This window comes from Cinclus cinclus, chromosome 12 (assembly GCF_963662255.1).
Source record: "Cinclus cinclus chromosome 12, bCinCin1.1, whole genome shotgun sequence".
NCBI classification, from domain to species: domain Eukaryota; kingdom Metazoa; phylum Chordata; class Aves; order Passeriformes; family Cinclidae; genus Cinclus; species Cinclus cinclus.
Window position 1 is genome coordinate 10,044,806 of NC_085057.1, and position 25,009 is coordinate 10,069,814.

Sequence of the window (25,009 nt, forward strand, 5' to 3'; positions counted from 1 at the left end):
AACAGCCAAAGGGCTGTTCCACCTCTCTGGGGATTTTGTGTGAATGTGGTCAACCATCCCGGGCTAAAAGCTCCCAAAGTGGCCATGTGTCTGAGAGACTGAAATCCAATGACACAGAGATTCCAAAAAGGTGAAAAAATGTCCTTCAGTCCCAGTCATTGTGCTGAACACCAAGACAAGTTTGCACCCAGGTTTTGATCCATGCATTTTTCAACTCAATTTAATGAGCTGAAAACACCTCCAAAAATATTGTTGCATTGCTAATGGTAAAACTCTAAGCTGAGAATTTGATAACAGCAGACCTTTAACAGCAGATTGGAGCACAGAGGGGTTTTTGTTGTACTGGAAACACAAGTGGACAAGTGCAAGTGTCACTCCAGCCTGGGCTATGTGTGGTCTCACTGAGCTCCTTGCTGTCCTCAGGTATGGCCAGATGACTGCAGGGAGCTACTGCTACATTGGGCCTCAGGGAATAGTCCATGGAACTGTGGTAAGGACCTGGGGAAAGCTCTCTGTCAGTACCTCTTGGGGGAGGCTTTCTCCCATGGTGGCTGGCTATGGGAGTGGACAAGGTTGCTGTGAGAGGAACTTCTGGCTACTAAAGAAATTCTCATTGCCTGCTCCATAAAAAATTAATGTATTTTCACTTAAATGTCTTATTCAGAACACAGACCTGAAGGAATTTGCAATCAAGGTCTCAATCTGAGCTCATAATTAGCTACAATATGCGATGTATGATTTGACCAAACGTGTTATATAAAAAGGCTGTTTTCCTTTGCAGCCACCCTTAAGTCTCTATATTGCAAGAGCAGCATGTTGGGAATCACTGATTATTCTATTTCATGGTGAGAGAAATAAGCATAATGAGGACAGTGGTGCTGATGATCCCAGAGTTTCAAAGTCTGTTTGGTACAGGGATGGAAGATCTTGAATTGGAAAGGCTCCAGTGCAAATGGCTCCTGGTGATGGCTGTGTTTGTTGTGTGCAGCTCACAGTGCTCAATGCAGGCCGTCGGTACCTGAAGGCAGAGGACCTGTCTGGGAAGGTGTTTGTCACTTCTGGCCTCGGGGGGATGAGCGGGGCTCAGGCGAAGGCTGCAGTCATTGCTGGGTGCGTGGGGATCATTGCAGAGGTGAGAGCAGTGCCATTCTGTCTTCTTGGGCTGAGTCAGAGCCCTCATTCTTCTCATCTGACAGGTTCCTGAAGTAACCCCGACAAACCAAACCCAGTAAAGATACTGTTTTCTAAGATATGTTTGGTATTTTTTTTTCTAGTGCTGAGCATTTTTCACTGCTATTCCACTCTCTATTCATTCACCCATTGGATCAGACTGCAAAGACATGGACTCACAAGTGCTTCAGAAATGATGCAGAATGCTGTCAGATGAGCCATTCCCAGTATTTGAGCTATCCTCATCTCACCTGCAATAGCGTAACCTCCACAGGCAGTTCCCATGAGAACTGCACTCTCTCATGCCAAAACCAGTCCATGTTAAGGTGTTAGTTATGCTATTTATCTTTGATTAACCTTTAAAGCCTCCAGCACCCTTATCAGATGTAATAGGAAGTACCCATTAAAAATGTTGGCATGGTTCACTCATCAAGATTGGTACTAATGAAGTTCCTTCATGTTAATCATAAGCACTTATGAGAATCCCAGTTTTTAGGCAATGAAGGTAAGTTCTGGGGAGATAAAATGATGATGGGGGAGAAGTTCTCTTGTGCCATTTTCCCTGTTCCCAAAGCCCTACTGAAGTATACCTTTGAAGAGAGTATTTAATCTTGTGGAAAATTTCTCTGTTCCTAATATGCTAAAATATCCCAGTTATTTCTTCCCATAAACAAAGAGGCTTTAATAGTGATTTGTCATGGGAAGACTGCTAATGCCCATACAATTACAATAGTGTGTGATAGGGCCCATTGATCCACAGATATCCCTAAGTATATCATCTAAGGTAGAACACAAATATCATCATTTGGGAAAGTATATATGCCTGCATGTTTTGAGTGAAATACATTTTCACATTAAAAGCTAGCACTAGGCTCTCCCAATACCTGCCCTTCTCAGCTCTTAAGCTTATCACAGGATTCTGTTCTAGCAACCACATAGGAGAGATTGCTGCTTTGCAATTCTGTGAAAATGGTAGTACTGATCTTTAGTTGTTGTCAACAAGTAAGGCTTTATAAAATTGTAAAATTGTGGTTCAGGCCTGTTACTTAGGCTAAGGAAGAAAAGGACTGTGGGAAAGAGAAATTAAACTCTTCCATGTGCTTCTGTCCTCCTGACTGGCTTTGGTTTCAGTACACTGGAGAAACATTTTTGGATTTGCAAATCCAAGGCTGACCCAGATGCATCGAGCTCTTCTGAGTATCTGCATGTGATACTCAGTCTGGTTACTCCACAGAAAAAGGGATTTTTGAGAGCTCAGCTCCAGTCAGAGCTGACTGGAGTGGGAGCTTGGCCTTCTCAGCTAAAGTAATTTATAGACAGCTGGGAAACCTCTGCTGCAGGCATGTCAGACTGCAGTGGAAAGAATAAGAATATCACAATCATACCTATTTTAGTTGCAATTAAGCTTCAAAACATAGTGGGTCAGACTTCCCACATCATGTGCAGTAAACCTGGCTGCTCTGGCTACCTCAGGTCTTTCATGGAAGGCTTTGGCTTCATCAGCTTGACAATAGTGGTGCTGAAGTGGTTTTGTTAGCATGTGGGATTTGCATGTATTTGAGATCTCATCAGGTGCTCCCTGCAGATTAAATAAACTTATTCAATTTACAATTGAATAAATTATTAATGAATGAATTATCTTTATTTAGAATTCTGCCATCATGGTCTTTCAAATGCTGGAATACAAAGGAAAGATTTCAGTGAATGCCATTCGCAGCCATCCTTTGTCCTTTTCATCTCTATGGCTGCAGATGATTTTGTTCAGGAGACTGAATATTGCCTGGTTTTTATCTCCTGTGAGATGATCCTTGTCGGAAATGAGTCTCAGGAGCACATGTGGATAGCTATATATATGTACATACGATTTAAGGAACTATTTATGCAAATTACATTGAATTGTGCAAGAGATCGTTTTGTCAGCCAGGGATTCTGAAGCTCTGACAGAAGGGATTAGTGGTGCAAGTATTTTACCTCTCCTGTTTGACAGGAAGCTGATGGTAGTTTTATGAAATAATTGTGTGGAGGCCCAGATACCTCCTCTGAGCTGCACTGGGCTCTCTGGGCTTACACTGGAGGCAACGTTAGCTCACCAGCTTTATGCAATTTTTAAACTACTGAGAAGCTGATCCAAAAATGAGCATAGTTTTGAAAGGGTGGTTCAAAGGCATCTAGTTTTCTTGAGCCAGCAAGTCTGTGAAAGACTAGGAATGTCAGAGGGAGCTAAAGTAAAATATGTAGGATGTGGTAGCATTTAAATAGATCTGATCTGTATTTATGTGGGGATTTGAATGAACCTGATTCCTATAATTCATACAGACCACTTGTGCTGATTAAAATATCTGAGAAGAAGCTGTCCCCCACGGTACCTGACTTTATTGAATAATTCCATTGGCAGTGACACTGTTATTATCATAATCTGGGGTTTGGGAAGGATAGTCTTCATTGGTGATGTGGAGAATAATGGATGGGGTTCCATGCTAAGAATAATTAGGAAAGAAAAGGCTTCCTGGTGTTCAAGCAACTCCTGAATACAGAACTTATTTAATTTACATATAAATACTTTCTTAATGAGAAATAATTCAAATTATGGGGGAAGATTATAGACAAGTAAAAAATGCTTCAGTAAAATACCAGAAGATACTCAGGTTGTGTTTTCTCATGCACACACATCACTGTGGGGGGTTTAAATCTGTTGCTGCTACAGAATATTGGTTAAAAATGATTTTGCCACTTGCCTTATGCTGCTGATAGCTTGTTATAAACATATCAGTGATATGCAAGCTTGCACATTGGACCATTAATATGGAATCTGTGCCAGAGCCTCCATCGTCTGTCCATCCATTTATATTTTTATCCACCTGTCTCTTAGGCACACACAGCAGCTGAGTCCAGAAAAAGAGTACAGATTTGGGATTGAGCTTATTTGGAGCTTCAAAGTTCAAGGAAGAGGGAATTAAAGACGTAGTTTTGTTTTGTTCTGTGCTATTTTTCAGTGGCATTAGGCAGCTGGGACAGGAAAATACTTTCCTCTTTTCTTTCCATATTTGGTTGAGGTTTTCAACCAGCAGTCCAAGAACAAAAGTGAACGTTAATTTTATTCAGCAAACCATAGCTTCATCTTGGGCAGCCTGGCAGAAACGTCTCTCTGGGCTGATCAACAAAAATATTTTCTTAATTATTAAAAAATATAATTTTTGCCAAAAATAGCCAAATTTGAAAAATAAATTGGAAATATTTTTGTCTTGAAACATAATAATTAAAAGAAATAAAAGGAATACTTAAATTTTGCAGAAATATATTATCTCATATTATCAAATTTTGATTCATAAAATATTTTGAGAAGTGATGTATCAAAAAGGTCTATTTCTTGTTTCGAGCCTGGAGTAAGTGTGAACAGAAAGCTTAACAAAATCAGAGGTGATAAATAAGCATTTGAACAATACTTTTATATATATATATATATATATATATATATGTATCTTTACTATATATATGTATAACTCAAGGTAACAGTAGGGCTATTACCTTTACTTTTTCATTACTTTTCCTGCAGGGTAATTGAAAAATTAAAGGCAAAAATGACTGCATGGGGGAAACAGGGGTTTTAAGACCTCTGCTATTTCTCTTAGGTTGATGAAGCAGCACTTCTGAAACGTTACAAGCAGGGGTGGCTGATGGAAATCTCCAACAACCTGGACCATTGCATTGCTCGCCTCAGGTACGACTTGTAACAGGACTCAGTGAGTTTATCTCTGCTTCCTAACCCTCCCTTCACATCTCCCTGCACTGTGCCATTGTAGGCTGCATACAGGAGGGGTTGAGGGACACCTCTTCTTATTCCAGGTCTGCTTTGGAACATGAATCCAACTTCCCAAGCTGCAGCAGTCTTTATTAGTGACTGCTGCTGCTTCGCATCATTTGTACATGTTAAACATGTCTTCAGTTAGTTTAATGAATATGCATGGAGCAATTATTACTAATGTTACACGCGCAGCATCACTTAAGCTTCATGAAATCCATGATTAACAATTATGTAAATGTTGAAAGATTTGTTTCCGAGATAAGTGTTGAAAACCACCTACAGACTTTTTTTTTTTCTGGATTTGATTCTGTGTGTGATTTGTACATTTCAAGATACAACGAGGTGCATTTTCTTCAACCAATCTTTTTTTATTATTTTCTAGAGAAGCAAGAAAGAATAAAATTGCCCTCAGTTTGGGTTACCATGGGAATGTGGTAGATCTGTGGTAAGTAGTACGAATGGATAATGAGTACACTAGTGCTCTGTTTTTTTGGCCAATGTGGAAATAGTTCCCAAACTTGGAAAAGACATTATAGTGCTGAGTACATTACTCTAGATGATCATGAAAAGTGCTGTCAGAAGGAGGATCTTCACCCTTGCGTTCCGTTTGCTGTCCCCCCTAGGGAGAGGCTGGTGTATGAGCTGGACACAACAGGAGAGCTGCTGGTTGACCTGGGGTCAGACCAAACTTCGTGTCACAACCCATTCAATGGGGGGTACTACCCAGTACAGCTCGGCTTTGAGGAGGGGAAGCTGCTCCTCTCCTCCAACCCAGGGAAGTTCCGGACTCTGGTACAAGAGAGGTAAAGGTTTTGACCACACATCTTCCTAACCTTTGGGTTTAGCTGCTCTTCAAGTGATGCGCTCCCGGGGTGATCCACTACTGGAAAGAAAGGGTAAATTGTACAGCTTGGGCCAAGGTAGAGGCCAGAACAGTCATGTTCTGTTTTCCAGGTTTTTTTCTCTGCTTGCTTTGTGTACTATGAGCTGTTTTTTGTTATCAGCTTCCATCACTAGAGCTGGCTTGTGTCATGGCTGAAAGATGTGACACCTCTTTGCTATTTTGTGAAGTTTCCTCAATGACTGTAAATGACTTCAATATTTGGGGATAACAGGTGCTAGAGAGACTGAAAGCATCTCAACTGATGTCTTGTGGGTTTATGTCTGAATTTATCTGGGGTCTTTCCATTCCCTCTATCTCCCCCTACTCCCATGCCCTTGGTTAGTTAATTATATTATCCTTTTTTATATTTCATGGATCTCAAGAATAGTTGTTTCCTTCTTTATTTCAGTCTGAAGAGGCATGTCGCTGCTATTAACAAACTAGCTGATAAGGGCATGTTTTTCTGGGATTATGGCAATGCTTTTCTCTTGGAAGCTCAGAGAGCTGGTGAGTAGATCCTGGAGTTGTAGGTGGAAACAAGGACAATCCTGCATGCATCTTCCCAGCTATGCATGTTAAGTAGGATAGGGTTGGCCATTGTTATTCTAACTCTTTAGTCCTTCTTCCTCTCTTGTTTTTTGAGAACCCTGACCCTCCCTGGCTGAGGTACAACCTTCACAGGAACTTGTGTGCAGTCTGATTTTGCATTTTGTAGTTTTCCTCCATCAAGTGACTGACTATTAAAATTCTTTTATAGGTGCTGATGTTGCAAAAAAAGGAGCAAATAAAACAGAATTTCGATATCCTTCCTATGTTCAGCACATCATGGGGTAGGTTGGGCAGAGTTGGGAATATGCTCTCTAGTGCCTTGTGACTCCCTCTGTTCACAGGGAGAGTACCACAGAGATTAATGCAGATTGACAGTGATCTGCAATGATAAATGATCTAAAGGAGGCAACAGCAGTAGGAAAATTGCTCTCACAAGTGTTATGCCAGAGTTAGTGTAGGCTAGCCATTGTCAAATCCACATCTTCACTCCTTTGCATGAATAGCTGCATTTTGACTTTGCATGAATTTTCCCTTAAGCAGTTATGCTCAAGAAGAGCCAGGTCACAGCCTCAAACTGTGACTAGAGGCAACTCCATTTCTAGGTGCTAGAAGCTGGGACCTTGTCTCTTCAGACCAGTAGATACCAATTCCAAATCATCCAAACCTTGTATCTGCCCTGAAGTTAAGAGTGTGATGGAAACAGGACACTCTTCTGCCCGTGACACCAGCTGTGCTGCTTGCCCACACTGCACATGCTGCTTGTAGAAACAGCTGAGCTCAGGAGATCTGTTGAGGGACTGGATTTATAAATCATTTTTCCTCTGAATTGTGCTTAGCTTGCCTATGGCAGGTGAATAAGAACATAGAGTAAGGCCCTAGCCAGATTAGATCTTTTCTTCTGGCCCTCAAGTGAAGCGTGTCTCGCTATTGTACGTAAACAATGTGGGCAGCAAACGAGACTGGACTCAGGCACTCGGTCAGAACCTGCACTTGTCTGACAGTGTAGATACACTCAGGGTTAGCCTGGGTTAAGAACACAAAGACCAGGCAGCAGGGAGAGTATATTTGATGAAACAGAAGAAAAGCTGCAATTAATCTGATGATGCACTTGATTGAATGGTCCAACATGACTATGAAAATTCTGGCTTGACTATACTTTTATGCACCAGTGGATGGCTCCATGAAACAGCACTGTTTAATTTCTCAATTAATGGTCCTTGATGCTTCTGTTTAGATTAGTGCACTGAAAATGTTTCAAATTCTTCCATCTCCAGCTAATGAAAGGAAAGCACTGCTAGCAGCCAGGATAAATAAGGAAAGAATTTCAGCTATCTCTTAATGAAACATGTTCTCTTCCCAGGGACATTTTTTCCCTGGGATTTGGGCCATTCCGCTGGGTTTGTACCTCAGGTGACCCACGGGACCTTGCTACAACTGACTCCATTGCCATGTCAGTGCTGGAAGACTCCATACGTCAGGGAGGTAAGGCATCATCCCATGCCCCCCTCCCTGGGGGAGCTTTTGGAGAGAAAAGGAAATCCACAGTTGAAATGTGTTAGCTTTGACTAAAAACATGGAAAGCAGGCTCTTCCAGGTTCCATGTAGGCAGGAAGTCTTGCTGTAGTCTAAACTCCTGGTAGGGAGTGTAGCCTGTAGGTAAAATATAAAACCACCGTGGATGTTGATCCCAAAGCAATTTTGGTTAAGAGCCTTTACAGGTGGTTTTAAACTTTGTCACCTTGAAAGTTTAAAGCAATCAGTATCGTTCACCATCAGGTCTCCAAGAGGAATTTAAGGACTCAAATTGCTTTGTCCCTGTCTCACAGGCAAATGAGGCATGACAATCTAGGGAGGCTTTCAAGAGGTTAGCAAGGAGATCAGTGGCAGGAAACCCAGGTTTCCTGGGTGTGGTGCTCCATCCAGTGTAATTTTTTTGTGATTACAATTTTGTAATATTTTTTGTCATTTGTTAATCGATTGACAGCTATTTCTGACTGGTGGAACCAGTTTGGAACACCTGCATTGTTCTGTATGCTGATCTAGGATCTAGGAGTTGCACTCTTCCACATCCCTGAAACTGGGCTATTGACATCCCCTGCTTATGAGTGGGAACTGAGACAAAGCTACTTTTCTGTCAGCAAACATTGATCCTGATCTCCCAGGATGGAAAGGAAGACCCTATCCCTTTCCCTTTCTTTGTCTACCTTTGCAGTTACCAGACAGCAGGCTCAAAACCTTGTCACTGTCCTCAAGCACTGAAGTCCTCAGCTCTTCTGTTTTAAATGCCAAACTTTGTGCTTTCCAGAATCAATAAAAGAATCTTTGAATTCTGAGGAATTCCACCAGATCAAAAGGAAATGGATCAGAAATCCAAACCATATTTTGAAAATGAGAACATAATAATTTTTTCCCTGAGATATTTGTTGCTTTTTTTCATTAATGACATTGAAATACAAACAGAAGTGTGAACATTTTGAATGCTCTGCTGTTTGTTCTGGAACAATAAGCACTGGGAGAATCCTGGGTGGTATTTCTAAAAAGGATATACCATGTACAGATGTCTCTCATTTGCAATAAAACTACTCTTGTCTTCCTATATGTAAGGCTGGTGTCCAGCCTCCTTTTCCTCCCAAGAGCTGAATTATTGGCATATTGGGTCTGACTTTGCAAGGTTCTTGGTTCTGTCTATTTTCCTGATCTTTCCTTAGGAGCCATTTTCAATAAATACCATGAGTTGTGTTTAATGCAATAACCCAGAAGTGCCTGCTCTGTGGGTACTGATGCTTCCATGTTTTTAAACCTGGTCCCTTGGCTTTATGGAAGGGAGGGTGAAATCCATTACTGTACTGCTGGATCTGTCTTCAGAAATCTGCAGAAATTTTTCAGCCATGCACTGCAGCTTCCAGAAATCTTCTCTCGGTACTGAACCACTGTATGACCTTTGGATGGTTTGCATTGCAAGACAGGGACATGAATCAGTTAGTGTGTGTACAGGAGTGTGTGAGTGTTTATATAGATGTAATGTAAAGCTGGGAAGAGGAGCCTCTTGCACAAACAAAAAGCATTGAACTGTTGCTTGTATATTCTTAATTTAAATGGAAAAAAAAGACATATAAAAAATCCCAACAGGTGAAAATAGGCTTAAGGGCAAGATGATTTGTTGTTAAATTTGACAGGATAATGGGAATTTGATTCAAAGAGAAAGAAAAACAGAATTTGATCAGAAAATAAACAGCCATTCATGCATACATATTCTTGAATAATTCACCTGCAGTCCACTTTCTATGAGGCCTGGGTTTGGACCAAATTTTAGGGTCTGGATAGCCTCACATGCATACACATCTGAAATCTGAGCCTACCTTTGAAATTTGTGAATGACTCTGTTCTAAAAACTGAGTGAAAACTCCACACTGCTGAGCTCTTTTGCATTCCAAGTCTAAACTTTTGATTTGGCCTTGAGTCCACTGTTAACTATTCTTCGTCTTTTGAGGAGATGAATTTCTTTCAGAGTTTGTGAGATTTATGTAGTTTTATTATCTGCTTCTACTTTTAAGCCACCTGAGGTTTTAAGGGGGCCTTTGTATGAGAGATGTAGCACTGATGTTTGGGGTGTAACTTGGATTAAGGACCTCTGTGATCATTTGAAGGCTGAACTGATGCATAACAATGTAAATCTCCCTAAGAGAGCCACTCTCTGTGTTCCTTGGGACAATTTCTCTGGGTACACAATGCTTTTCAGTATATTTTAAACCCTGGCTGTGTACAAGGAGCTATGAAATACCAGAGGCAATACAGTTGCTTGTCTGACTTCAAAACACATTCCTGTTGGGATGGGAAAGTGGAGGCAGCAATTTAGCAAATGAGATACATGGAGTTACCCTTAAGTCTTTCTAGAAAAAAATGATCAGTTTTTTTTCACTTGCAGGAAATAAGACTAAACAAAAGGGAGTATTCCTCACTTCCCCAGGGATAACTGATGAAATCCAACTGTTTACTGGAGCTGGCTGGAAGGGACAGATGTGCTGTGTTGAGATAGGTCCTTGTAGCCAGTATTCTCATCTGGCTTCTCTTCTGGATATGTTCTGTAGAGCTTTTCTTCTGTAAGATCTTTTCTGTAAGTCTGTCCACTGTGAAGTGTAAAATATGGCAAGTGTTCTCTGATACAGCTTATAAAATTGATAGAAAGGAACACATTCTCTGGTGGGGTTTTTTTGTTTGTGTTTTTTTTTGTGGTTTTTTTTTTGTTTTTAGATATTCCAATAAACTCCCATTTCATGTCTACAGTCGCCTAAGTGAACACTACCCATTACCTTCAAGAGGCTGCTTCCTTAAAGCTTCTGAATGGCAGCACAATCCTATTAGGACAACGCTAGCAGCTGTTTCATCTTCCACTCCCTGCAAAGTGAAGTGCTGACATGTTAATCCTCATTGCAGAGTTTAGAAGCTATCACTTGAGGCCAACCCCTCAAGCACTGACAGTTCTTTTTAGGATCATTAAACCTCTTGGTATGGAAGGCCTGCCTCTGCAGGAATGAGTATATTTTTCATTTCCCTTAAACAAAGTGTTTCACACAGGTTCAATGTGAGCTTCTTGCATTTTCCTCTTTCCTTTTCCTACTTTTACCCTGCAGAACTGCTGTCGTGCAGAAGCAGTAGTGCAAACACTCTTCCTAGGGACCATTTCAAGTTTGCAGTGTGCAGTTTCTCTAGCTTGACTTTGAAACATAAGTTATCAGCATGTTAAAATTTGCCATCAAAAGGGGTGAGAGCTGGAAAGTAACAGAGGATATTCTGTCTTGCCATCTGCAAAGATGATTGACTTGAAGCTCCAGTGCATGAACAGGTCACTGTGGCTCAGCCTGCCACAGGCCAGCTGAGTGCCACTGTTAGGGCAAGGGAATGTGACATTGCTTAGCCCACAGATCTTACAGGCAGCAACTTCATCAGCCACTGTGACCCCTCTGAGCTATAAAACCCCCTAAATGAGGACAGTGAAACAACACTTCTATCCCATTCCTTACCCCCTATCCCTTTTGTGTCTCACTCACTACAGATGGTGCTGTGCCTTTAGAGGCAGCTGATTGTGCTGAGGTCACCATGTATCTAACTGATATGTGCCCTATTTCATTGTCTTTCACTTGAAATATTTTTATTCCTATTCCTTTTCAGTTTTGCTGATTGAGATGGAATCAGGCAGATATAAATGGGAAGAAGCTGGAGAATGCTAACCTATCATATATTTGTCTTCTTAGGTAACATATAATCAAAACAAGGTGTAAGGTAGATTCACACATAAAGTAACTACTGCATAATAAATTTTCCTGTGCAGTTTTTGTTCCATAGAAATGTGAGGCAACAAATCTCTGTTGGATAAAAGACCGCAGTTTTATCTTGGTATGAAAACGTCCAAGGACCATGTTGTACAGAATAACTGCTGTGCTGCCAGTCTGTTTCCTAGACATGGCATCCATTTGTGTAACTTACCCTCAAGTGTATGTTGTGAGCTGCTTTTGAGAATTTCTGCTGTCTGCCTCAAAGGAGTTATTCACTACAAGACTGGATCGCAGTACCCAATGTCATAGAGTTTGATGAAACTGCTAATTTAGTAAAGATTAGGAACAGATTGGCATTTAGTAGGCAGTAAAACAGGTGATCAAAAATGAACAGTACATATAAACTGTATTTCAAGGTTTAATTTAGTTTGCTGAAGATCCAAATGGGAGTTACCATTCCAGCTGTCCCCTGAGTGGCATCTTGTACTTGTCTCTAAATATATGATGCAGTTACTGCATCAGCTGCACACTTTATACAGCACTTCCTATATGCGTGCTTGTATCTGAGAGCAGAATGTAACTCCCTAGTGCTGCCAGATGAGCTAAAGTAATTTTAGAACACATTGCATTAATTTTCAAAGTGTATTTTTTTCTTGTTTTCTCTTGTAAGTGAGCACATCTGTGAAGCAGCAATACCATGACAACATCCGCTGGATTCGGGAAGCCGGCAGGCACAGCTTGGTGAGTGCACAACCTCCTGCAGCAGATGTGGCTGCTCCTGGTCCTGAGTGCAGTTCTTGAATGCTGGGGTGAAAATCAGGAATGGACAGAAATCTGTCCAATACTACAGGAAATGTAGTCTGTAGCTCTAGGGGTTGACAATTGACACCCTTCTCTTCCCAGCAAGATTTTAGGTTGAGCTGAAGAAGCTCTTCACTTCCTCATCTGGAAATGTCAAAATAATCCAGCAGTATCTACTCTTGTGTCTGGAGTGAAACATATCTGTGATTCAGCCTCCACCTCAGTTATGTCCACCTTTCTTTCACAGTGTTATTCAAAATATCCCCCTTGCCATTGCTGAGGACCAAGCTCCACACACGTGCTTGGGAACCCACAAGTTCCCAGAACCCTTTCCAAAACAGGTGCTAGGGCTGAAGAGCTGCCATCCTTCTGCATTGTGGGAAGCAGGATACCAGTGGATCTTCCTCTGTTTTCCTTTCTGGGCAGGCTCTCCCTGTGAAGCCAGCAAGTGATGCTGTAGAGCTCCTATGTGCTCTCCTAATCAGAAAGCACAGCAGAGCTTTGCAGGACAGATGTTCTTTGCCACATTCCTCTTGCAGCCCACCATCACCAGTTCCAAACCTCTGCTGCTCAGCTGTTGGTAAGGGATTTGTTGATAGGGGGATTATAGTCTAGCAATCAGGTTGAGTTAAAGAGTGGAATTTACTGGGCAGTAGCAGCTAAATACAGAAATACATCTCATGGATTGTGTGAGTGGTGATAAAACTAAGTTCAAAGAGAGATTTTATTTTTTTTTTTATGGAAGCTGGATGTTGGTGAGGAAATAATCTGTACTTTCTTCTATAGAAGGAAAGGGGTCACTCCTGTGACTCCATTTATCTGGGACCTGAAGATAAGCCAGTTGCAAAGAACCTTATCCCTCTGTTATTTTTCTTTTCCAGGTCGTTGGCTCTCAAGCCAGAATCTTATATTCTGATCAGAAGGGACGTGTGTCTATAGCTGTGGCTATTAATCGAGCCATTTCTGAAGGAAAGATTAAGGTTTGTCTCTTTTGTCTTGCTATGCTCTGGTAATTGTGTTTCATATCTGAGACTGGGGTGGCAGGTGGGAAAGGACAAAGCTTCAAGCAGTAAGAGCAGGAGTGCCTGTCATTTACATGGGGCCAGTTTGTGTTAGAGCTCAGCCCTCTCTGCCTGCCACCAGTATTGTGCTCTGTCACAGGAGAGAGGTGGATTTAGAAACTCTCTGGAGTTTTGTTTCATGATGAAACTGCCTAATCTGGTGTTTGGGCACCTACACATTCAGCACATCATTCTGTGATTTGCTGAGAGCACAAAGCAGGGACTGTAACTCCTTAGTAGGGTCCCAAACATTAAGGCTTAAGACAGAAGCGAGTTGAGCAGAGAGTGGTTCTCAGCAGCAGTGTCAGTGTGTGAAGGATTCCACTGTCTTGTCCTTGGCCTTTTCCAGGCTCCAGTAGTCCTCAGCAGAGATCACCACGATGTGAGTGGGACTGACAGCCCTTTCAGAGAAACGTCAAACATTTACGATGGATCAGCCTTTTGTGCAGGTCAGTGAACAGCTGAAGCTTGTCTGCCTGGGCCAACAAGGAAATGACTTTAAAACAGAAATAACTTTTTTCTTAATGCAACATTTTTTACATGTTTTTGTTTGAAAAACACCCTTTAATCCAAATTAATCAGATTTCCTGAGAAGCTTTGTGGGATTTAACAGTGATACAGACATGAATGTGGAGCTGGTTACATAGGAGAGGTCCGGAACACTGTTGGAAATTCCATGAAAATGCACCAGATGTATCTGAATGTAAATGGAGAGCATTCTCACAGGACTGTAGCTTCTGTTTGATTTTAATTTTGAATCTCACTTTTTCAAACATGTGATCTGATTACAGCCATGTTTCCCCGGAATTCACAAGATCAACATTAGGTCTATAATAATATTTTGCATAAAGCAAAGATGTTCACAGCTGTTTTCATTCCATTGCCTGAGGACTCAAGTCTGGAGTTTCTGAAAGGAACTTTTGTGGTTCTGAGGGAACACTGATAGTAAAGGCATAAGAATAGAAGTCAGGCCTTGCTACTCACCTAAAATGTGACTGCAGGCAATAGTAGATTTGCTCTACAAAAGGAGCTTTTAATTCTGCACACCTGACCTGAGCTAACCAGACTCTGTTTTTCAGTTTGTGAAACCATCTTTTAGAGAACCAAACCCAAGAAATATCAGGTTGGAGACCTGAAAAAAAGGAATGCAGCACTAAGCACTTTTTAACCCTAAATCTTCATCAATTTTCCAGCTGTGAAGTGGAAATTAGGGTAATAGCTTTAGCCCAGTGGTGTTTCTCTGCCATGAACTGACAATCACAAAATGGTGTGAGATTGGAGGACCTGCTGCTGTAGGAGGAGAAATTATGATTGAGGAAGCTGAGCATATTGAATTACTTCCATTACGGGAATTCATAATAGAACCAAATTATGGCTCAATTTTAAGGAGGAAAGTTCCCTATTAACTGGGTTTCCTGGTGAAATGAGGCTTTTAACTGTGTCTATCAGTCCCACTTCAACACTCTTTCATCATGTTGAATACTTCAAATAGGTCAAATAGATAGATGCCTTGAATAATATTTGTTTGTGACAAGCTGAGAAAATGGTGCAGCTGCACAGAGAACAGAAATTCAAAGTAATGTATTCATTTTAGCAACATAAATAATCATCAAGCAGTGCCCTCAGAAGAGGGCAATAGAAACAAGGCTTGCTAAACCCCACTGCTCATCATACTTTGTGGTTTTCTTTGCATTTTGTGATTTATGTGATCCATTTGCCTTCTTCAAGGGCTTATCTAAAGCCTGTTGGCCACTGATATCATTGGTCTTTAAAATCAGGCCTAAATCTGTTTTACCAGATGAACCTCTGGAGACAACAAAAGAACATCTTTGGTCTTCCTCTCTCCTTTACCCTGTTGTTTAAACACAACTTTTGAGCAGTTTTGGGTGAAATTTACTCCTCTTTAACACACAGGACATTTCCATAATGTTTCTTTGTCTCATTTTGTTTTGAAGCACCTCAGCCTGATGGGTCATTGCTGCTCTGCAAAATGTATTTCAGCACAGACATTTGCAGCCAGCGACCTTTATCAAAGCCAAGGAGCAGCAAGTTATAGCATAGTTTGTTCACTCCTTGTCCAGCCTCCACTCTCATCAGGCCAGTGGCTGAGGAGAAAATCTGTACATTAGAGAATATAGTGATTTAGATCTCTCCCTTTCAATCTTAACAGCACTGTAATTATGGTAATTGGGTTATTAAAGCGACATAATGTCAGATAAAAGATGCTATAATGGAGCTTGTGAAAGGGTTTAACATAGATTAGCACTTAAGTAAAATCATTTCTTCATCAGGGACATAACTGCATCTGCAGATGTGGCTGGTGGGGATAGTGTTGTTTTTCTTATTTTTGCTGTTAAAAATATGGCAAATTATATATTGAACCTTTCTTGAATTAAATCTGGATGTTTTCAGTAAATTTTGCTCTTATCATCTGTGTGCACCTCTTTCCACCTCTCTGGGTATATGCTTTAGCACAAATTGCAGTCAGTATACGAAATTCTAGTGAATAATTCAGTGAAATCATTCATTAATGAAATTATATTTGTTTACTGGATTATATTTATTTGGGGGTTTTCATGGACAACCTTCTTAGTGGTTTTAGCAGTTCCTCTTTAGGGTAAAATTCCCACATGTTCAGAGAAATGGAGTGGACATAATTTTCATCCCAACTTTGTCCCCAGAATGCAACTCCTTAGCTTTAGGCTGGCTTTCTGCACAGGGCTGAAGTAACTCTGCACTCTGATCTGAAAACATTTCGAACTTCTGAGAACTGCAAGGTGCATAGTGTTCCAGGTGTCCTGCCCATTTTGAATCCATACACATGGGCGTGTCCAGCCTGTTCCTCCACAACTGAGCTATCCCAAAGGAGTGCATTGTATTTGTCTCCACCCTGAAGAAGTATCTGAGAGCTGAAGAGTGGTAGGTCCTTCAGCAGCTTGTGTTGGAGCACAAATGCAGGAATCACCAGCACTCCCATAAACCACAGTGTAAAACTGGCATTTGTCTCTTCCAAAGTCAGGGCAGAGAGCGGGAGACAAATCTCTTACCTGCTCCTCCCAGGAACGAGATGTTCAGTGTGTATCTGTGAGAGAAGCTGTGAGTCAAACCTGTCTCCATCCCTGCCTTCCCACAGCCCCAGGGAAGGTGCTGGTGGAAGGAGGGAGCAGCACAACGCAGAAATGAACGTGGCCCATGAGTAACACCTTTGCTCTCCTCCCAGACATGGCAGTGCAGAACTTTGTGGGAGACTCGTTCAGAGGAGCCACCTGGGTCGCGCTGCACAACGGCGGCGGGGTTGGCTGGTAAGAGCTTGTTCGTGTTCCTAAGGCTGGGCTCTGAATCCTGTTCCTACTGCTGTGTACGTGTGTGGGGAGGAGACACAGGAACTGCTGAAAAGATGTGTAGTACCAGAGGGGAACAGTGTTGTGATGGTGGGAAGGATGGGTTTGGAATCAAGGACTGAAAGGACAAATTATAAAGCAAAGTATGGTGCTTTTTCTAAAGCATGACTCTTTTCTAATTAATGTTCATATGTCCAGAAAAAGTTTTTTGAACACTGGCCACAGCACAGTTTGAAGAACTTTATTTGATGAACAAGGACAGTCTGCCGTGGTCTTTTTGAATAGATCCTGCTTCCAGCATTGTCTGCACACAAGCACAGCCAGAGTGTCAGTGGACGGATTATGCTCAGGTCTCCTCTTAAACTCTGTTTTAACCTGTGACCTAAGGACCCTAATATAAATGCTCCTGTGCTGAAGTGCAGTGAAGGGTTATTGAGACAAACCAGCTCAGCTGCCAGCAAATCCCTCAATATTTTTCTCCCTGCTTGTGGCCAGTAGCATTAAAGACCTTGGCCAAGTAAGGACTGAATTAAACACCTCTTTCATATGACATGCAGAACTAAGACACGTGCCTAAACTGAAAAGCAGAATGAAGGAAATAATCTATATGGAGATGGAAACTAATCTCCTCCATATGCCATGGAAAGGCTACCTGGATTGGCAGAGATGTAGGTAGTAGGAAAGCCTGGCCATACTGCAGTTTTTGGTTCTGGTTTGTATTTCCATCATATTCCAGCAAAGCCTCTCCCATCTAGAGTCATGTCTTCATTTGGTGGTGTCAGGAATCAAAAGAGGCACAACCTTTTGTTAAATACCATGGGGAACCCTCATACTTCCCTGTTTCAAACAGTGCTGGAATATGCCAAAACCAGAAAGCCAAAGAACTTGTAGCAGACGGCATTCTCAGAGGCATTTTATGATAATTAATTGTTATTCATCTGGACGAGCTCAATCTAGAAAATATCCATTCAGGTCAGCTGAAGGTCTCCCTCCTGTACTCTTAATTTCTTTGATTTCTGTGACACAATTACTTAGAAGGTATAGAAGGGTGCAAGAGAGCAAAACTTAACACAGGGAAAACTTTCTGAGGACTTAAACACATGGAATGAAGATTTGCCTTTGGTGATTTCAGTGATAAGGACCGACGGCCATTATTTCATTCGAAATTTCCATAATTCTGAATGGAAAACACATACCAGAATGTCTCCCTACTCTGGTCATCTCAATCTGAGGCTCCAGATGTAGCGGCAGACAAGTTCTGTCTAAATTTCCTCAGCTGAGTTTAACCTTTTAAAATATCTGCTTATGAAATACAAGCAAAGAAAATCACTTTCCACAACATGTTGTGGAAAATATTTGGCATACTTTTATGATAATTATAATTGTTAGAATTACTAAAAGAACTGCTTATGCTATTGATGTTCTGTGCATTGAAGATCCTTAATTCAAAGGATACAAATGATCCTATTGCTTTCTGGTCTCTCTAAAGCCAATCTTTCCTGGACACTTTTAGCTCTTTGTGCCATTCAAAGACAGCTTGGCTGAATGGTGAGACTGCCCTTAGCTCTGGAAAACTGGCCCTGACCACACTGTAATTTTAATTATTCTTTTTAGTTGTTTTGTAAGTGGAGTTGCATCATTAAAAGAAACTTTGCCAGAAGACAGAGCAGATTTATGTTGTAATTTATGTAATGCAACAGAAAATTAGTGTGTGGCTATTCACTGAAATCAAAACACCTCTGGAAAATCAGGGTTTGGTTCTCCTTTTTGTCATTTCCTATAGGTGCTTGGAGGCCTGTCATTGCAGAACAGTATCTGCTCACCTTGCTCTGGGGCAGTCATAGCCCTCCGATTAAATTGCTCTGCCTCAGTGCAGAATGCAGCACCTGAACATTAGGTGTGTCTCTGCAGAGCCTTAACCAGCCCCATGCTGAGGCTCAGCTGTGACCATGTCCTGTCATTCATTGAGTGTCCTGGCCTGGAGAGCCCCCAAAGCCAGGCCAGGCAGGTGGTTCTGCTTGGCTTAAGGAAGGTGGCACCACCCTGGCTGGTGAAAGGGCTGCACTGCTTTGCCTTCTGAGGAGAGAGAATAATGATTTAAAGGTAGCTAAAGAAGAAAAACTACTCCCAACCATAAAAAAATTGCTTTCTTTGCCTGGAAGAGATAGATGCCTTTTAAGCCTTTAAAACTGTTTTGCTTTTTTCCTCTGGAGCCCTAAAAATCCACCCGACGTTGCCATAAAGAAATCTCCATATGTGTGATAAACTCTTTGTCATCAGCTGATTTGGAAATGTGAAAGTGGAAGTCTATATGTATTTATAAACAAAAATACATGTTGATTAGAGAGAAATCCAGTTGTCATTGTCAAGGTTCTGCCCTGGGAGTTCAGAAATGGGTAGTTGCACTGTGTTTAGCTGCCAGTTCTCCCTGCAGAGGCTGGGCTTGCCTGCAACTGCTGGCAGCTCTGCTGTGTCTTCCCATTGAGACTGCACAAGTGCCTTTTACATGCTTTATTTTCTGTTACAGCCTTGTGAGACAAACAGGAAAAGCAGGATTAATATTTATTTAGCTGCAATCTGCATCACATGTACTCTGGGAGAGACTTAAGATTAACGTAGTCTTGACTATAATTACAACAAGTGATTGTCATTAATTTTTTGCTGCCTGTTTGTTTGCTGGAGAATGTACATTAGCACAGAGCCTGGATAAACTGTAGTAACAAAAAAGGCAGAAGCAATTTAAGAATTGATCTGTGTGTGATATCTTGATTGTGAGAGAGGCCTTGTTTTCTTTGATCATCTTAAAAGGAGATGCCTGGAAATTATAGGAGGTAGCTTAGGTCAAAATGCCATATGTTTCTTTAATTACCTGAAAATGTGACCCAATGCTAATGGAGGCAGAGAGAAGTTTTTCTAGAAAATCCATCATAAAAAATATTGGCAATTAATGTAGGAGTGATTTTAGACAGTAGAATAGATCATGGTGAGTGATTCTGATTTGCACTGGAGTAACTCCATGGAAACCAATGGAAAGGCCTTAAATTTACTGAGTGCAGGTGGATCAGATGCTCCTTGTTCATGCCTAAGCTTCAAAGGTTGCTCCTTGGGATGCTGTGGACAGAGGGAATTGCTGCCACTGAAGGAACATCATCTTCCTATATGGAATATCTTTATAAAATACCTGTCCAGAGGTCTGGATTTCTGTGACTTTGACAGTAAAGAGCAGTGCTCTATTCTTTGGTCTCTGTACACAGGAGCAGCAGAGTATGGTGGAGTAATCGGCCTGGCACAATTACATTTGTTGTCGGCCAGTCTGGTCTCCTCTTTTGGAGAGGCCAGTAACAACATGAGCTATTAAAAAAGTAGAATTTGCAAGAAATACAGATGCCTGGCTGTTTGTATTCATTCTCAGACGAGACTAAGAGCAGAACTAGTGAAAGACTTCACACGGTAAAAACATCCTGGGAATTAAATTCCAGGCTGAAAAGAGTTGACAGTGTCAATCAAAAAGAATAATTTTATTTTGAAGAGTCAGATCTTACAATATTCAAACATCTCAATTGAAAATATGACTTTGTTTAAAATTTTCCAGTTAAAAAACCTAATTCATTCAGTGGTGTTCTGCTGTGAGAGCTGTCACTTTCAAGAAGACAGCCTTTCAACGTAGAATGCATTTGTAATAGTGACATACCTGCTAATGGAAAAGTGGAGGGAATTCAGGTTGGTAGTGTGATGATGGTGAGATCTGGAGCCCTGAGTTCCTTGCTGAGCTCTGTGATTGGGTCCTACTCAACACACAGGTATTGTATGTATGTAGTAGAAAGGCAATTAACATCACATGAGTAACAACATTCCACTGAAACTGAGAAAACGTGAGTTCTAGTTTCAAGAAGTAGATCTCAGGTCTGTGAGACTCTAGTTTAGCCTCAATTCCTTGATTCCTCAGAAGCTCAAGTTACTGGTAGAAAATGCACATTAAGAAACAATTCCTTCCTGGACTGGAAGACTCTCAACTCTTATCTGATTAATGGACATGTCTGATGTTGTTCTATGGAAATTTTGTAAATTTATATCAACTACAAAATTCAGAGAACAAAATCCTGCCTCCAGGGGTTCCCATTAGTCTCTCATACCGTGTATTGTTGTGTAATATGCCCTGTCCCTCAGGTATTGCTGATGCTGAGCTCTAATGCCAGAACTCTCACAGATTTACATCAAGATTAATGTCCCAGCTGCATCCACCACTATTCACCATATGCCACGGAATGGGAACTTGAGCAGGCCAGATTTTGCAGTCAGACAAGATGTTTTTCTCTACGTGTTTTCCCTGTCCTTTAAAACCAGACTGTTATTTCTCCCAAGAATAATCTGTTCATTTTAACATATTTCTGTTCTTCTTCTGCCAGTAAGTCTGCTTCCTGAAAAGTTGGCATTGATGTCTTTAAACATCTCTGTATCTCATACAAAATGAATGACTGTTTTGGAAGTGACTGAGGCAGATGTGCATTAAGTGGTGGTTAACACTTTTTTAATAAAATGCTTATGCTCTGTCATTTGTCCCAAGAGAATACAAACAGATCCATCTGCCTGCTGCTGTAAGTATGCTGTCACCCTCCCAGTCCTGGCTAGATGGTAGCTGTAGTGTAGCAAGCATGAGGAGCTTAACCTTAAAAAACACCCTGAGACAGGTAAATCTCTGGCCCATCAGATCTGTTAATTTCTCTCCACCTGTTTTTAGAGCCAGTACATAGTTCAGGACTCAGGAGATGTAGAGCAAGCCTAACTTTTGGTATCCTTGCTTGGAGCAGATCCTCACTGCCAGCTGGGCATTACAAGAAAGGTGGAGTAGGTTTGCAGCAGGTCAGGAAATTAGGTCTTTGCTTGCTAAACACTCTTTTTCTTTTTTCGGAAGTATAAAACATCACTGATAGTCTCATATTCAGAATAATTTCTGTATTCTCATCCTTCTTCTTGCAGTACAATCAAACAAATTGTACTCCTGTAAATTTTGTGGTATTGGTTTGGATTATTTTTTTTTATTCTCTTACATTTTCTTTATATTTCATTCACTTACATTTTCTTTTAGGGGTGAAGTGATCAATGGGGGATTTGGCCTGGTTTTGGATGGGTCCAAGGAAGCTGAAGAAAGAGCTAAGATGATGCTAAGCTGGGATGTTTCCAATGGAGTAAGCAGAATTCATATATGTATACTTTATTTTTATTTTTTTTTTAATCTGGGGAATCTTGCTTGTACATAAATCAAAGCACAGAGTTTTGCTGATGGAAGAGGGGTTTATGATTTCTCTAGCTATCAGTGGAATTTCATCCTTTCATGCTGGCAGAGAATTTGGCCCCCTGATTTCATAGCTGAAAATGCATTGAAGTGACATTTTCCTTTTAAAATATTTATCCCACTACAAAAGCATTGACTGCTTAAATGATTCTGTTATCTAAAGCTGGTGCTCATTTTACAGAGCTGGGAGAGAGTGCACAATTATTTCTGGGGAGGGAACTTTGTAAGTTTATAAAGTACCTGGCTCTACCAGTGTTTATGTGTCCAATGCTATGCATGGAAAAGTACCATGTCTACCCAAATACTGCTCATAAAAATGAAGTATTACAAAAACAACTTGCAAAATCAGAAGGGAAACTAAAAACTGGCAGAGGGTTGAAAGATTTATTGTCACGAGTCGGGTGCCAGTGTTTGCACAAATATGGTACAAGGTGGGTATGGCAAGAGAAATGTCTGATTTTTTACACTCCTTCATTCCATTGTCTGACAGGTTGCCAGGCGCTGCTGGTCGGGAAATGCCTTTGCTTATGAAACCATCTGCCAGGCAATGAAGGAAAATGGCACACTGAGGGTGACTCTCCCTCACGAGGTGGTGGATGAGAACCTCTTGGAGCAAGCCCTGTAGCATTAGTGGTAGTCCAGGTGCAATGTTGCTCTTGCAGATATATTTCAAATTGCTTCCTTGATATCCTTTTGCTCTCTGGCCAAATGATAAAAGCCTTGCAAATGTCTGTTCCATTTGAGTTCTTGTTTTCCTCTCTAACTTACTAATGGGGAAAATCTGTTTGTGTTTGTGACAGGTCCACCGGGAGTAGCCTTTTCACCCACATATTTGGAACAATGTTTGCAATAAGAAATTGTTCATGATGGGAAAGGAATGGAAATTTTCTCCCTGAAAATTAAATAGAAAAAAAATGCCCCAACAACAAAACAGTCACTTATTCTTGATAATATATAAATTAATATGTGTACAAAAGTAATTCTTAGCTGTCCTGTCTCATGCTAAGCATGGCCCTTGCACAGCACACAGGCTTCATTCTGACACGAACACGGTGGCAGGAGTCCCTTCCCCCCATGGGCTTGTTCTGGAATGTCACTCCATCTCCTGGCACTGTATCCATTACCTCTTGGAATGGAAAGGGGCATCACACACATAAACCTGCCTGTGCTGCTGCAGAGGGGGTGTGATGGGCTGCAGTCTCAGGACAGCACACAGTCCTCAGGACTGTGGAACTCTACCCCTGCTAGAGTCCATGGTACCCACAGGTGAGCACTCCGCAGCTCTGCATTGCCTCTGCTGCTAAGAAAAGGGAAGTGTTTATTTTGAATCACAAATGAGTTCTTTACTCTGTTCACGTACTGTGTCTGTCTCCAGATGAACAGTGAGAATTTGGCATCTGCTTGAAACTGAGCCTTCTGTGAAGTGCAATCTGCAGTTGATAAGAAATGCTTTACATAATGGAAAAAACCTGCCCACATTGCCAATTCATATGATTGAGATGTGAGTAGCTGTCAGGCAGATTTGACAGCCTTTGCTGTGACATATGTTATGTATTACCTTATTAATAGTCACAGTGGACTAGGTCCAAAGCTAGGGTATTGGTATTGTGTGAAACCACTCTCATCTTCATAGCCCAAAATCACTGGTGGTTCTTGCTTTGTCAAGAGGAACAACCAGAAAATACACTGGCTTTTCTTGTACCAAGGAATGTAGAGCTGTTCCATAGCCTTATCTTAATTCTGAGTTGAAAATATACCACAGACAAGATATTGAAGAAATATTTATCACTAATTCCTCTCCTTTGTATTATTCAGTACTGGGGTACTTGCCAGAATGTTCACCTTAACACCCGAGGCACAAAAGGAACCTTATTTTTTTCTTAGTAGCCTTATTGCCCAGGGAACATAACCTTGTTTGTCATAACATGTTTAATGTCTCCCTCGGAGTAACTCTGGACTGCCTGTAGGGACACACAGAACTCATATGTAGGAGTGCTATAAGCAGGTACAAGTTGAAATTCAGATTATGAAGTCTATTAATGAGGCAGCATGAGTTAAGGCAAAATGGGGTACAGAAAGGCAGTGAACTGGCAAGCAGTTGGTCTTATGTATGGCTGTTCACTGGAGTTTATTCCAATGATGTTGTATGTAGTTATAGGGGTATGTTTAAGTCTACTTTGGTCTTCTAACTGCAAATCTCAAGCACTTAACAAATGTGAACTGGGTGAGGTTTACAATAGCTTTGGGAGGGCACAGGGAAACACTAACCTGTTGCTGTCAGGGATGAAATAGCAGCGGCTTTCCAGCACACAGAAACCATAAACAACCCCAGTGCAAAGATCCCTTTCTGAGCCCTGCTGAGCCTTGGTTTATGATCTCTACTTGTTTGCAGAGAAGCTGAGACTGTTTGGGGCTGCCGATGTCAATTTTAGGTAGCTGACCTCACTACTGGACAAAGCCAGTACAGGGAGAAGAGTAAATCCATCCATCTGTAGGCATGGCCTTGGATCTGATCTGAGCAGGGGATGTACAAGCAGTGAATTTCTGCAGTGCAGTGAAGTCCCAAGCTTGCCAGGCTGATCCATCCTTCCTATGAATCTTAGCACCTTAACGCACTCCTAAAACGCAGACACTTATCCTGACAACCTCGTGTGTGGTTGCAGATAGAGGCAAGAGTTTGGTGACAGGTTTTTACATCCTTCAACCAGGATCGCACCCTTGCGTTAAGCAATAAACTCGGGTGCAGACCTACCTTTTCCTAGGAACATGAAGCAAGCAAGGGCCTCCAGAGGGAGAATGGGATGGCTGGGGACAAAGGACAGGGACGACCCGCACG

At 41.4% G+C, this 25,009-nt stretch overlaps 1 protein-coding gene across 1 annotated transcript in view; it reads left to right on the forward strand.

Moving 5' to 3' along the window:
- Positions 1-22,798, forward strand: part of UROC1 (urocanate hydratase 1) — a 37,023-nt gene extending 14,225 nt beyond the window's left edge. The window contains exons 7-20 of the mRNA XM_062500731.1: positions 424-490; positions 989-1,132; positions 4,800-4,888; positions 5,355-5,417; positions 5,596-5,775; positions 6,265-6,362; positions 6,613-6,685; positions 7,765-7,886; positions 12,348-12,418; positions 13,360-13,458; positions 13,889-13,988; positions 16,760-16,841; positions 21,967-22,066; positions 22,664-22,798. Coding sequence (XP_062356715.1) covers positions 424-490; positions 989-1,132; positions 4,800-4,888; positions 5,355-5,417; positions 5,596-5,775; positions 6,265-6,362; positions 6,613-6,685; positions 7,765-7,886; positions 12,348-12,418; positions 13,360-13,458; positions 13,889-13,988; positions 16,760-16,841; positions 21,967-22,066; positions 22,664-22,798 — 1,423 coding nt within the window. The remainder of the gene's footprint in view (positions 1-423; positions 491-988; positions 1,133-4,799; positions 4,889-5,354; positions 5,418-5,595; positions 5,776-6,264; positions 6,363-6,612; positions 6,686-7,764; positions 7,887-12,347; positions 12,419-13,359; positions 13,459-13,888; positions 13,989-16,759; positions 16,842-21,966; positions 22,067-22,663) is intronic.
- Positions 22,799-25,009: the final 2,211 nt, after the last annotated feature.